We start from the raw sequence: 14393 nt of genomic DNA on the forward strand, positions 1-14393 counted from the left end.
TGATACACATAGAATTTTACTAATACATACGAGTACAATATTTTTTTAACAATAGTAATTAAAATATTAATGTAATGTGACCTAACGTACATATATAAATCCATTACATTTTTGTTAGATATAACATACATACTAGACTTACACAATAAATATTTGATGAAATATTAAAAATATCAAATTGTTAAAGCATATCTTAATCATAAATAATAAATTTATAAATAAAATTTGAAATATGCACTGGAAAACAACGCTTATAATAAAACGTGATTAAAATAATTTAATTTATAAAATAAAATTTTGTAATCTCAATAAATTTACAAAATTGTAACTTTAAAATTTTAGTTTCATTGTAACTTTTTGCACATTATTATGCATTCTCCATACATACACACGTATTCTGTATTTATTTTAATTGTTGTAATAATGATTTTTCTCTTTAATCGCGATTCAATCAAAAAATATCGGCGACCCCTTACTTCCAATACAGCTGTACAATACATGAACGTTTGCTAATTAAGTTTCAATAGTACAGATAAAATATTTGACCTCAGGGAGACCAGGATATATTAATACATTACTATTCATATATAAATATATATTTTGAAATGATTGGTACATTTAAACTCTTAATTATAAAATATTATACCTGAATATTGATTGAAAAATTAAAAAAATAAAAATTAACTTTTTAAATATTCTTTAATATTAAAATTTTATGCAATAGATTTGATTAATGTAAATTTACTTAAATTGTATGCATGTATGTATGTATATATGCAGATTATATAGAGCATAGAAAGAAAACCTGTTATTATGCCACAATTTCTTTACCTAAACAATATTTACAATATTTATGGGTTTGCATTATTCATTACAAAAATATAATTGTTAGGTAAATTGTTTTCGTTGAGCTTTAAAAGCCAGTTCGATATTAAGTTGTTAATGTTAAAGAGAGATGAAAATATAGGGTGTAAGATAAAGAAATTATAAAAATTAATAACAGCTAGTTCATGACTATGTCTATGGAGGCATTCTTAAACTGTTTTTAATATGCTAATTAATTAAAATGCTGATATGGTGATGGCGCGTCGTCTAGTATGTTCTATAATAATTATGATTCCATACTAGAATAGTAATAACTCATTCTAGATTAATTATTTTTTGTTATATAATATGTATGTTAAATACTTTCTGTATATTTGCGAAAATAATTGTATAACATTGTACATTTAATTTTTTTTTCTTAATCAATTGTTAACTTTAACATTTTTTTAATCTCTAATTAATTAAAAAATATTCAAGATTGATTTTCATCATTATTAAAAACGCCTGCGTAATAATTATTATATTATTTTAAAAGATAAAGATAGAAGAAATATGCTGTTTGAGATTTCGAGTTGATTTTTCAGTCAAGTATAAAAAGTCCAGGAATCATTGAAAATTAGAACAGAAATAAATTGATCTTGAAACTAGTTACTGTGCTACTCATTTTGACTTTTTTTGCTTTTGTTTTTTTTTAATAAGAAAATAAACTTAAATTTCCTTTACAAATAAATTGTCTAGTTAAAATATACACATATATATAATAACAACAATAAATAGTCAATTATGAAGGTAAAACAATTTGTGTTCAGTGTCAATTAAAATTATAATAATAATTACTATAAAATTTATTAAATTTTTAATTATCTTCTAATATTTCTTATTCAATTATTGTGTTCAATAGGTCATTCTACTACATTTAATTGTATCACTGCTGAGCTGTGTGCAAAGTTCTGTTATACCAATTAGCACAAATCCAGCTGGTATAACAATTATAAATGCACCACCTCCAGGTCAATCAATTGCAATTCAAGCACCAGTTGTACCAAATTCAATTGCGTTAGCTCCAGCTCATACAGTTGCCCATACAGCTGTAGTAGCAACAGCAGAAATTCCACCATCCAAAATACCGGCTGCAGTTGCCGTTGTTGAAAGTCCAGCAACAATTCCAAAATCTGATACTCACGTTGTTGTTAATGTTGAAGGATTAACATCATCTTCTAATATACCAGCAGCAGTTGCAATTGCTGAAATTCCACCATCAAAACCAAATACATCAGTTATTGTATCAGATATAGTATCAGTAACAGAAGATCCTGAAACGGAAGCCGAAACACCAGATCCATATGATAATGGTGAAGATCATAATGATGATCATACTGATGGTCATGATGGCAATGATGATGATTCAACATCAACACATGCAATTTCATTGAGTGGCTCACCAGCTGTGGTAACTGCACCTGTTTCAACTATTGTTTCTGCTCCCGCAGCATCGACACTTGTTTCAACTCCAACGGTTATTGCAGGACCACCAACTATAGCAGGTGCTGCGGTTCATACAACAAGTTCTATTGTAACTGCATCAGGATCAGTTGTAACTAGCCCAGTGGTAGCCGGAGCAGTAGTTACAAGTCCAGTAGTAAGCAGTGGGGCAGTTTTAGCGGCAGCACCATCACCAGCTATTATCGCTGAACCTGCAACAGTTTTAGTACCTGCTGAAGGTACGTACTTAGCTAAAACAAGAGGTTCTGAACATCTTGCTCCTCTACCAGGCCATATTAATTCAGCATCTTCAATTAATTTAGAGCCGGCACCAGGAACTATTTAAAAACGATTATGTGTTCAACAAAAAACAAAAAAATTAAATTAAATATGTAAAAACGAAAACCAAATATTTTTGATCGACGATTCTTAGATACTCAGAAATATTTTTTATATTTTCTAAACTGTCTGTGAGCCTTTACTTCCTAAACGTATACATTTTAAGATGAAAAACAACAATTTTCTTTCTACAAAATTTTCAGTTTTATTTAATTTTTTATTATCATTTTGTTATCTAATTTTATTATAAACAAATAAACTTTATTATTAATTATTGAAATAAATTTCGTTTTTGTAATTAAAAAAAATTCACAAAAATTTACCGAATTACAAAACGAATCGAAAAACGGAAACTTACTTATACTCTCCTCTGACTAGACTTACCGTCTTTAAAAAATTTGCAATATTTTTGAAATATTTTGAGTCAAAACCATAAAGCATTAAGTAAACCAATTGAATTCAAGATTTCAAGAGCAGAAAACATTGACCGAGTCAATATTGTTTTTAAAGTTGAAAAATCTGGTCATAACTATAAAATTTCTCACTATTTCATTAAATTAATTATTATGTATGTAATCAACATTTAATTCAATATTAAAACATACAAAATGTTCGCAAAAGTTATAAAATCAATATTAATTTATGCGTTAATTTTTTTAATTACTATGACTAATATACTCGTCCAAAAGACTTTGTAAAATTAAAAATGCATTAAAAGTAATTTGTGATTTTAAAATTATTTAATTGAACAATTCGTGAATTTCAATCTAGTTTTTCCAGGTTTTTTTCTGAGATAATGTAGTTATTTTTTAAGGAAATTTTTTAAATATTCCTGCTTGATTTATGTGACAATTAGTAATTAGTTTATATCGAACTCACGAATTCCAACATAATTCTAACTCACCTACAAAATTAAAAAATTCTGAAGTATGCATAAAATGTTCTTAATACTAGCATGCTTGGTAAATAAAAATAGTGAAGTCCAAATAATTTAACTTGTTCATATTATATTAAAACAAGCATTATTTTTACCAAACGGAACGTATTGCACATACATACTTTTCCTAATAGGTTTGTGGAAAAGCAAATTTGTTAACAATCAAAGCTTTCATGAAATATCGAATAAATCGATAAAACGAAAAGTGATGCAACATGTTCGACGGAGATTCAAAATGTTTGATAGCATAATAACATTTTTCTTAATAACTGGTATTTTTGAGTACATCGAGCACACTAAAGAGTAATTTGTAACGCTTATTAATAATAATACAAACTGAGTTTCGACCGATAAGCATTTAATTTTCAAATGTTGAGCATGGCACATTACTTGCAGAGACAATTAGTTAGTGGCATGTTTACCCTAAACGGTCTTATGTACAAAAATATTTTGTTGTGTATCACAGAATTTGAGTTAAGCGTTTTAAACCTAAATTTTCTAGAATATTCCTTATTATGCAAGATGTTAATTTTTATTGGTTTCTACTATTAAAATAATATTATAAGAAATTGAATATCTTATAACAATTCTAAAGTATTATAGAATTCAAGGTAATCTGCTTATATGTAAAAATTTATTCATATTTTTAAGGCGATTAACACTTTATAATTAAAAAATCGAGTATTATAGAACCGTCTATTCAAACATGATTACAACATTCCATACATAACACATAGAAAAAGCTTCAGAACTACACAATTTAATAATCCAGTTTGTTATGAAATGTAAAAAGTTGGAAATTCTAAATTCTTTTTGAAAATTTTTTTCATTTTCCATACGACTAAAATGTTTCTATGTACACATGTAATACTAGGATTACTCTATTTATAATTTTAAAGATTTTAATAATCAAAATTATTAAATTTCAATAAAAATTAAAAAAACTACAAGAAAATAAGTATAATATGCCATAATGAAAAATTCTCATAATAACTGTGTGCATTTTATAATTCACGTTCATAAATCAAGTCAAAAACAAAACATTATATAATTATAATAGGTAATAATCATAATAAATTAAGTTTAAATAATTATTTATAAATTCAAAATGAAAATTATAAAAGCCCCGAAAACCAAAAAAGTATTTTTCAAACTCACATTCACATTTACTTTAAAAAATATTAATAATTTACGTGTAACACATAAAATTCTCTTAATTATTTAAAGTATACAGTTACAATAATGTTATATAATTAATACTACTCAGATAATTTTTATGATGAAAATCGGTAGTTTGATACCAATAATTATTTAAATGTTTTTGACATGCTCCATAGTGTGTTGTTTGATTGTATTTGGTATTGAATAATTTATGTTGTTATTAAATAATTAATTTCGTTATTATTTTTATTTCATCAAATGAAAATAATAATAATTACAAAACGTAATTAACTCTGGACAGAACATTTTATATGTTAATTACTTGAAACAAAAAAAAATTACATGTGTTAATATTAAACAAAGGTACAAAGTAAGTTAGTGTTATAAATTAGATTTCTTGCATAATTCATATCGGAAACTTCCAAAATAAATTTTCTAACTTGTCAATACGGCAACCGCACCACAATCACTTTAAATGAAAAAAGATAGAATTCTGTAATATCTGTACGAAAGAATCAATGTAAAACTTGTCGATTTTCTTTACACCGTTCCACAATCTTTCGCTTGTTAAGAGCATCTTAGTAGTTAAGCCATAGTTTGGCCATATCTTAGGAAAAATTGAAATAACAGTACTGAAATTTCGCATAAATTAATATGGTAATACGGCATTTTAAAGTGGTTGTCTGTCCCATAGTCAGCTATGGCATATTTACTCGTACATAGGATAACAAATTCGTACGGGTATCACAGACTTAATACGGTCAACTCTATTTTTTCTCATTTGTTATTAATATAATTTGTGTCAAACACAAGCGCTGTAACTCAAGAATTTTTGACAAAGTATTAAAATAATTTTGAAATTGTGATAGCAGTTTCAGAAAAATTTTCAAAAAAAATTTTTGAAATTCTGAATCCAATATGTACTCGTATACGTATAGAACTTCATACATCTTCTATAGTTTTCCACAAGTTCACTAACACATGCGCATCAAGTATGAGATTGAAATTTTAGAATATCAGTGTTAGAATATTAGCATTTCAATTGCCAAATTTGGCATATTGAATATTTTAAAGATTATATGCCTAGCGCATTTTTGGCAAATACGTTACAGTTTTAAAAAAGAATTAAAAAGTTTTTGAAAAAAAAAAACGTTCGAAATATTTAATTTTTATAGGCAGGGAAAAGTTTTACAGATAAAATGGTTAAAAAAGACGTAACCATCGAATGCCTTAATGATCACTTTCAAAATTGGGAAACAGAATAATTTTGTTAAGTTGCTTTGAAGTTGCTATTCGAGTTAGAAATTTTAACAGGTAATTTTTATTTTTTTACTAAAAATTAATTCAAAAACCGTAAAAATTACCAAATATTCAATTTTATTTATCTATTTTCCGTTTTAAATTTACCCATTCATTACATGTTAAGAACTTTTAAATTTAAAATTTAATTGTGGGTAAAACTTAATGAATAAATTCCAAAATCATAAATTGAAGATTTTAATTTATGTGAATGGGTTAAATTCTTTCATATCATTTCCTTTATACAATTCTAATTAAATCATTCAGACCGTAAATTTACTTGGAATAATATTAATGGTTTGTTAATGAATTTGGTATTAATAAAATTGAGTATTATTTTTTTTAGTTTTGCAATTTTAATTGAAAAATTTGCATTACCACAATTTACAAGTGAATAACATAATTTAAAATTTGAACAATTTTGTAAGAAATATGCCTAGATTACACACATGAGTTAACAAAGTGTTTTAAAGTTTTTTTTTTACTTAAATTATTGCTACTTAAAATGTTATTGATAAGTGTAATTAATTAATTTTAACAATTGTTTTTTTTTCTTTTTAATGCAAAGAATAATTATTTTATTAATTAATTATTAGACGAATTGCTTATAATGCATTTGCCAAGCACCAATTATTATACAAACAAATATTGCACGAAAGAGCCAAATCCGGCTGCCAGATTGCCTAACAAAAGAAAGGGAAATGTTGTACAGTTAAAAAGAGTTTATTAGTATAGGAGATACAAAAACTTTTTGGTTTAAGGTTTACAAAATAGCAACAAAAAAAAAATAGCAAAATGGAAAAAAAAATAAAGAGTTAAACTACAATACTACTGTTATATAACCCATTTTGAAACATAATTTAAATTTCCAGATAGTACATAACTCTTATAAATACGACGATTAAACAACTTTGTTCTTTGTTTCAACCAGAAAATATAAATAAATTTATGTATAATTAATGGAATTAAATTGAATTAAAATAGGTACCATTTTATATAAATAACATTGCTATTAAAGTTAAACTCTTAAAAGAAAAAACTCTTACAATATGCAATGTTGTACGTTAATGGAATGTTACGGTAGGATATATAAAATCTCTTTCTAGCAAAGTTTTGAAAATTAAATTAATAATAATGTTAGCTACACCACATTGCATTCGAATAATGTTATTGTTTGGTCAAAAATAGGATTAGAATAAGTGTCATATGCAAAAAAAAGCACTACATACAATTATTTTTCAATAAAATTTAATATGCTTAACAAGCTTATTTAAATTAGCTCTAGTTACATCAGACCCGGTTCTGACTTGTTCGGCGTCAAAAAGTGCACCCCACCTTCTTTCAAAGCAATGAAAAATGTGCAGTGCCCCGTGAAGAAATTCGCAATAGTGCGAACCCGGCTCCTGCTCATCCCCAGCAACTCTGCGGTGAATCCGCTGGAGCACGCCGAAAGAAACACTCTCGCATGAGGGCACCCTTTCGTGTCCCGCCAGTGACGGCCGCATTCCGCCGCGAGCAAGTAGGCAAGCCTGGCCTCCACGGCGGAAGAAGGCAGACCGCAGAAAGGCAGCGGCTGCACAAAGTCAGCCCCAGATCCCCTCCGCGCCAGCCCATCGGCAACATCGTTGCCCGCATGGCCACTATGGCCCGGCACCCAAATGAGCGTCACTCTGTTCTCTGATGCCAATTCCATAAGTGCAGCAAGGCAGCTCCAGACCAGCTTGGATGTAACCTGAGCTGAACGATGCGCCAGCAGTGCAGCCCTGCTGTCTGAGAACACATAGATGGTGCGGTTTCTATACCCCCTTTCCAAATTGATTCTCAGACAGATCTCTATTGCATGTATTTCGGCCTGGAACACTGTGCAATACGGGTCAAGGGTTGCATATACACGCGTGTCCGGGCGGACACAGTATACGCCTGAACTCACACCCGACTCCGTTTTGGACCCGTCCGCATACCACACGCTCGAACCCGGCCTAAGTACCTAGCCACCCCGATCCCACGTCCATCGATCGGGAAACAGAACCCTGTACCTGTGGTCGAAGTTGTACCGCGGCAGACAGGTATCCGACATGGTTATTCTTAGGATCGGATCGGTCTCAATGAAGTCTTTGTGAGTCCTGTGGGCCAACTTTAGCCCTGCCCCGTCCTCGCCAGAGAGAAGTCGATAAGTCACTAGCCGAGCTTCCTTCAAGATATGGAGGTGCAGTGGCGGCAATCCGATCATCAACTCCAATGCAGCGGTGGGAGCCGTCCGCATTGCCCCGGTCACTCCCAGGTAGGAAAGCCTCTGTAGCTTTTCAAGCTTGGCCCACACACCCGCCTGCTGAGCCTTACGGCACCATACAATCGACGCATAGGTGACGATGGGCCTAGCAAGGGCCGTATATAGCCACAGTGCTATTCTAGGGCTAATTCCCCAGGTCCCCCCAATGAAGCTCCTACAAGTCCACAAGGCCGCCGTAGCTCTCCCGATAACTCTATCTATTTGGGTATTCCAAGAGAGACGATCATCCAGGGTTACTCACAGATACTTCACCTCCCTAGAGTAACTAATACGTTTAATACCAAACAGATTTGGGCTCGTTAATCTGTCCCTGCTTCTACGTATGGTGAAGGCGACCAAAGTGCTCTTGCTTGGATTTATATTTAACCCAACGCCCTTTTTCCTTTCCACAACACGTAAATTTTTCTGTAGAAGATCAGAAATAGTGCTCTCAAATTTTCCCCACACGACATCGTCGGCGTATCCCCAGACACGCGCCCCGAAGCCCCTGAGAGCAGCGATATCTATCATATCGTAGATATCTTCCTCTATATCAAGGAAACAACCAACTGCCACCTCCCGCACCTCCAGTGAGTTTTCAAGGACCCCCACCAGACACTGCAGAGCGAGTACGGTAGACCTTCCCGACTGATAGGCGTACTGAGATTCATAAATCACTTTTTTCATTTCACTATCAATCACTTTTTCCATTGTTCTCAATAGGAAAGAAGTAAGGCTGATTGGACGGAAAGACCTTGCGTGGTTGACCACCCAAATTCGGAATCACTCAAATGACCGCATTTGAGTGATTCCGAAGAATCTCCGAGTCAGGAAAGTGCGTTGACGCCATAAGCTCCAACGTCTGCTTTCCGTTCTCATTCATGGAGCCATCAGGCCGTTCCATTAGGCCCAACCCGCTAGCATACTTTTTGGAAAGCACCCTGTGAAGACGCGCACTGCTGGAGAGTTCATCAATGCCCTTGCAGAACGCCCTCCACGAGATTCTCTTCGCTTTCCTAATTTCTTTATTGTACTTTGTGAGTGAGTCTTTAAACTCTTCCCACGAAACCGACGCCTTGGCCTTATTGAATAGTTTTCTGGTCTTTAGTCTAAGCCTTGAAAGCTCTTCATTCCACCACGGACACTTCCTATTGCTCCGCCTCGGGTTAGCGCGGCAGCTCCCATGTTGGGCATTAGTAATAGTCGCCGTTCTGACAGAAGCAGGAACGGATCCAATCCCATCCATAAGGAGCGTTTCGAATTGACTCTAATCTGTGGATTGGGGTACCCGATATATTTCTTCTGCCAGGTCCCCGGAGACCATGATATCAAACCTAATATGCCTATGATCGGACATGGATGTCTCATTTGAGACATGCCATCCACCAACCCTACTGCCGATAAATTCAGTGCAAAGGGTTATGTAAAGGACCTCTTCCCTAATTGCATTTATGAATGTCGGTCTATTGCCCTCATTCATAACCATTAATTTATTGCTATATATAAATTCAAGTAGGCACTCACCTCTTTTGTTTATATTACTGCTTCCCCCGACGGTGTGGTGGGCATTGGCATCACTTCCTATTATAAGTTGGAAGTTCCTCCTTCCATAAAAGTCCACTAGATCCCTCAGTTGTTCGTCCGGGTGGGCACAGTCCCCCGGGAGGTAGGATGAGCACATAATGAACTCAGTCCAGCCCCCGAAGGACTTCACCTTCACCAACGCAGCTACCAGATCCTTAGAACAGTAATCTGGAATGGGAAAGAACGTTAGCCTTTTACTAAACAAAATGCAAGCCTGCCCCCAATTGTATTATTATACAATAGCTCACCTGTTAGGCCCTTAACCTGATCCTTCACTATGTAAGGCTCTTGGATGAGGGCAATATCGAGGTGATCCTTCATAAATCTATGAGCTAGAACATCAGTAGATGCCCTAGCATGCTGTAGATTTATTTGGATGCACTTCACAGCCATATCATTTCCTCCGGCTCTTGTCAATGGGCTTTGGCCCTTTAGACAAAGGCTTTACATGAGCCTTGTTTTCCATTGCCGCTTTTTACTCATCTTAGTGGGCTCCTGCGCTGCCACAGTCTCTTTTGCCGTCCCAAGTGCCACGCTAGCACCTCCAACAGCAAATACCGAAGCAGTACCGGGCTTCCCAATAGACTTGGGCCCTTTTGGTTCACCCGGGACGCTTGTATCCGGCGCCCTAGTCGATGGTCCTTCCGTTTCCGCCGTTTTCGGAGTGACTTCAGACTTTCCAATGAGTTTTGGCTCTTTTGATTGGCCTGAAGTGCTCGTCGTTGTCGCGGTAACACGAAAGAAATTCAGGAAAAGTCGGAACTCCGCTTTCCGTAGATCTTCCAATCCGGAATCATCCACGGAAAAGGTGATGGAGCAGCCCCCGTCCTTTTCCTTATCCATCCACAGCACCCTCTAGGAACTTATCTTGAGGCTGGGATTTTGCCCTACTTAGAAATTTGTCCCTGGAGAGACTGACGGTTGTCTCGTCCTTTGGTACGCAGGTGAGGCAGACATGTTGTTTGAGCATGTCGTCGCCATCCAGTACCACGACGTTGCAACCGCCCCAAGGCTTTATCTTCCTGCAGACACTGGTTATGCACTCCCTGGTGTGTTGATTGTTGCAGTCTATGAGTGATGGCCACCTCGACCTGTGCTACTGCATCCCGATAAGAAGCCATTTTCGGGTTTAGCTCAGGAATGTTCACAAGGACCTTTTCCTCAACATTGCCCTTCATCGACCTCTTTTTTGAGAGCCCTGCATCAGGGGTGTTGCTTTCCGACCTTTCCCTCTTCTGGGGATGATCGGCCACAACACCCGATCCGCAGGCCTTCAGCTTTTCTAGCCTTTCCTTCTCATATCTGCGAACTTCCTCTGGGGACATGCCATCCCTGATATAAGCCGCTATACGCCGCTTGGATGCACCAGAGAAATATTGTTTTTTTCCCCTGATGTCCAACCTTTTCAGGTTCTCCTCAGTTTGTTGGATAATAGGTCCAAGAGGATCCTGATTATCCGTCTCCATCGGAGGCGCCGCCTTTTCCTCTACTGGCGTGAGAAGGAGTTTCTCCTCTGCGTCAGTCGAGAGAAGCTCTGGTTCCGAAAACCCTTGAGCACTAACTGGGTTTGTATTAATGTTGTCCTTAGTATTGTTGTTGTTGTTGTAATTGTCACTCTTGTTATTGTTGTTGTTGTTGTCGTTGTTGCATTTGTTGTGTTTGTCACAGTTGTTGTTCTTGTTGTTGTTGTTTTTGTTGTTATTGTTTATGTTCTCCATTTTTTGGTCCCACGAATAGCGCGGGAAAGTAAAGTCACCCATGGCAGAGCCCGACATACCATGGGAAGGCTCGTTTAAACTGGAGGGCGCCTGATATCCAGAGGCCGCATACTAACGACTAAGCTCCCCCTTGGCCACGCAGTCATCGGCATATGCTGTTTCACCTTGACTTGGGACGCCTGTCGTCAGCTGACGTAAATATATAGGGCTGAAACTCACAAAGTAAGAGCTCGCCGCGAGACATGACCACGACACGAACGTAACTTTGATCGTTTCAATCACCCCTTTATCCTCCGCCATTACCGGGGCCCACCACTCGGAGGTCACAGTGCGGTTTTATAGGCCCCAATATTTGTATATACAAAGGTAAAAATTAAGAAGGGTCCTGGCAAGTGACGCAGTCGTGGCAAGTTACCTGCTGGCTCGTGGGAACCAATAAACCAACTCGGCTGACGAATCTCTAGAGCTACTGCTATCCACCCATAGGACTGATCTTGAACTCTAAATTAAAGTGGCGGCCCAACTTCAAGGAGCGAATATACTACGCTTTACTCATGTAAGAGGGTGCATCGAGCCATGTATGGTTCACTGACTCTACACCGCAGTGGTAAGACCTGTGCTGATGTACGGTGTTCTGGTGTGGTGGCCTATGCTGGGCAGGTTCAACAATATGAGACTGCCAAGTAAGGTCCAGAGGATAGCATTGGTGTGTATTAGAGGGTTGTTGCGCTTAACTCCTACACAGGCCCTTGAAGTGGTTTTTCATCTTCTTCGGATGGATCTAAACTGAACGAAAGAGTTGGGGGAGAGGTCTACCCCAGAGAACTTGGGTTATAGAATGGCTGGCGCGCAATGTGATAGCATGCGGATATATAAGCATTTTTACGGACAGTCAGGCTGCGACAGGAGCGTTCCGGGATTGCAGATTTTTTCTTAACGAAATGGCGCAATCGTTCGGAATCAACCTAATTTTGGTTCCGCGCCATAGCGAAGAAAGGGACGCCCCGGTAACGGCCTCTGTGACGAGGAGGATGAGGAGACAGTGGAACATTTTCTATACTCATGCCCAGCTTTGTCATGGAAAAGGCTCAGGTTCCTTGGGTCGCCAGGGACTTACACCGATTTATAAAGGACCCTGGCTGCTTCACGTAGGGATGGAGACACGGAGATCCAGTGGCATCGCAACGGGCCTAAGTGGTCTAAGTGTATCCTCGGATAGCCGCATCAACCTAACCCTAACCTTACCTAGGTACATATTATCTAGTTAGTTTCTCTCTAAATAAGAAGAAAAAAAATATTTAGATAATTGATGTCCTTTATTCTGGCGCCAATTACAAATGCTTACTTTGCCTATGTGGCAGACCCAGGGCTGAGTTACATAGACAAATTTTTAATTAAATTTGCCAACAAAAACCGTGTATGATGCAATTATAACAAAATATTGTAACATCGTAGTACATGGATGGTGTTTTAATCCAATTTTAATATTTTATTTCAAGTGTTTATTCAAATTATTCATAGATTGATTATTGTACCTATTTATATGAATAATATTTTATTAAAAAATATTAAAATATTTGCATAACAAAACTTATTTTGGCATATTATGTAATGGCAAATACATTTTTGCATTACTTATACACATTTGACTTCTATATATGTATTGAATGCAGTTTTCATAAATTTTACACAATTTTGAAATTAAGATGGATTAAAATACCATAATTCAATTATTTTACAAATGTTTCTGGTTCAGAGCGTCTGTAAATATGCAAAGTTTTATTTCGGTTGATTGAGAGTGCATCAGTCTTAAGACGAAAAAAAAAATTCCTCAAACATACCGAACTGAATCAGACACACAGTTAACTGAGAAAAAAAGGAAAGAGTGCACTCGCGAATCGCAATCTACGATATGTCGAAGAGCCGAAAATCTTCTGAAAGACTAACAGGAAAAGTTCTGTATGAAGATTACAGAAATAATCAAAAATCAGATGAAAACTATGTATGTGTGTATTTGAAAAATTTCAATATTCTAAAATTTTTGATGTTCGGGTGGTATTAAAAACTATAATTAAATATACGTATGAATGTATGTATTTTACTTTTAGGGAATGTACATAGATATGTAGGTTTCGAAATACATTTTTATAAATTAATTTTCAATCCACGCTAATTAGATATTACTATAAAAGGTTCACTTAAAAACTTAAAAAAAAATTAATTCTAAATGCCATGGGTTATGAATTTTCATTTTTATTTATAAAAACAAAAATCATAATAAAATAAAAAAATTAAAATTTCAACGCATGCCAAACCATTTATTTTAATTCAGTTCAAATATTTTCACGATTTTCAATTCAAAAAGCCAACCAAATAAGGAACTCTCTTTCTAGTTTCGTAAAGGAAAAGAACTGATCTACAATAACCACAACCAAAAACCAGTAAAACATATTTTTTTTATTTTTTGCTACTTTGTTACCACATACCTACATTACTATAAAATGTTACATAAAAAAAGCTCTACTGATACAGAGAAACAAAAACCTACCTACATAAATATTATAGGCACCCAACCTGCTTATAAAATCTTAGCAAAACTCGCATTATGCATTAAAATCGTGGTCCACATTTCTGGTTGGCATTGATCTTGTGCAAGGAACCCAATATGTTTTTTTCTTTTATGCATACCTGGTCTTTTTCTTTTTTTATTTTGCAACTTGTAACACACATAACATGCTTATAAATTAAAGCATGCACCAGATTGCCGCCTGTTTATTTT

At 35.0% G+C, this 14393-nt stretch overlaps 1 protein-coding gene across 1 annotated transcript; it reads left to right on the forward strand.

Annotated features, from left to right (window-relative positions):
* The first annotated feature begins 1436 nt into the window (after positions 1-1436).
* LOC129608348 (mucin-5AC-like) lies at positions 1437-2930 on the forward strand. The gene is made up of 2 exons (XM_055519823.1): positions 1437-1614; positions 1727-2930. Exons 1-2 carry the CDS (start codon positions 1609-1611, stop codon positions 2651-2653), a joined length of 933 nt encoding a protein of 310 aa, XP_055375798.1. The 5' UTR covers positions 1437-1608; the 3' UTR covers positions 2654-2930.
* The last annotated feature ends 11463 nt before the right edge of the window (positions 2931-14393 follow it).

This window comes from Condylostylus longicornis, unplaced genomic scaffold (assembly GCF_029603195.1).
Source record: "Condylostylus longicornis isolate FDR11 unplaced genomic scaffold, ASM2960319v2 ptg000031l, whole genome shotgun sequence".
Taxonomy (NCBI): domain Eukaryota; kingdom Metazoa; phylum Arthropoda; class Insecta; order Diptera; family Dolichopodidae; genus Condylostylus; species Condylostylus longicornis.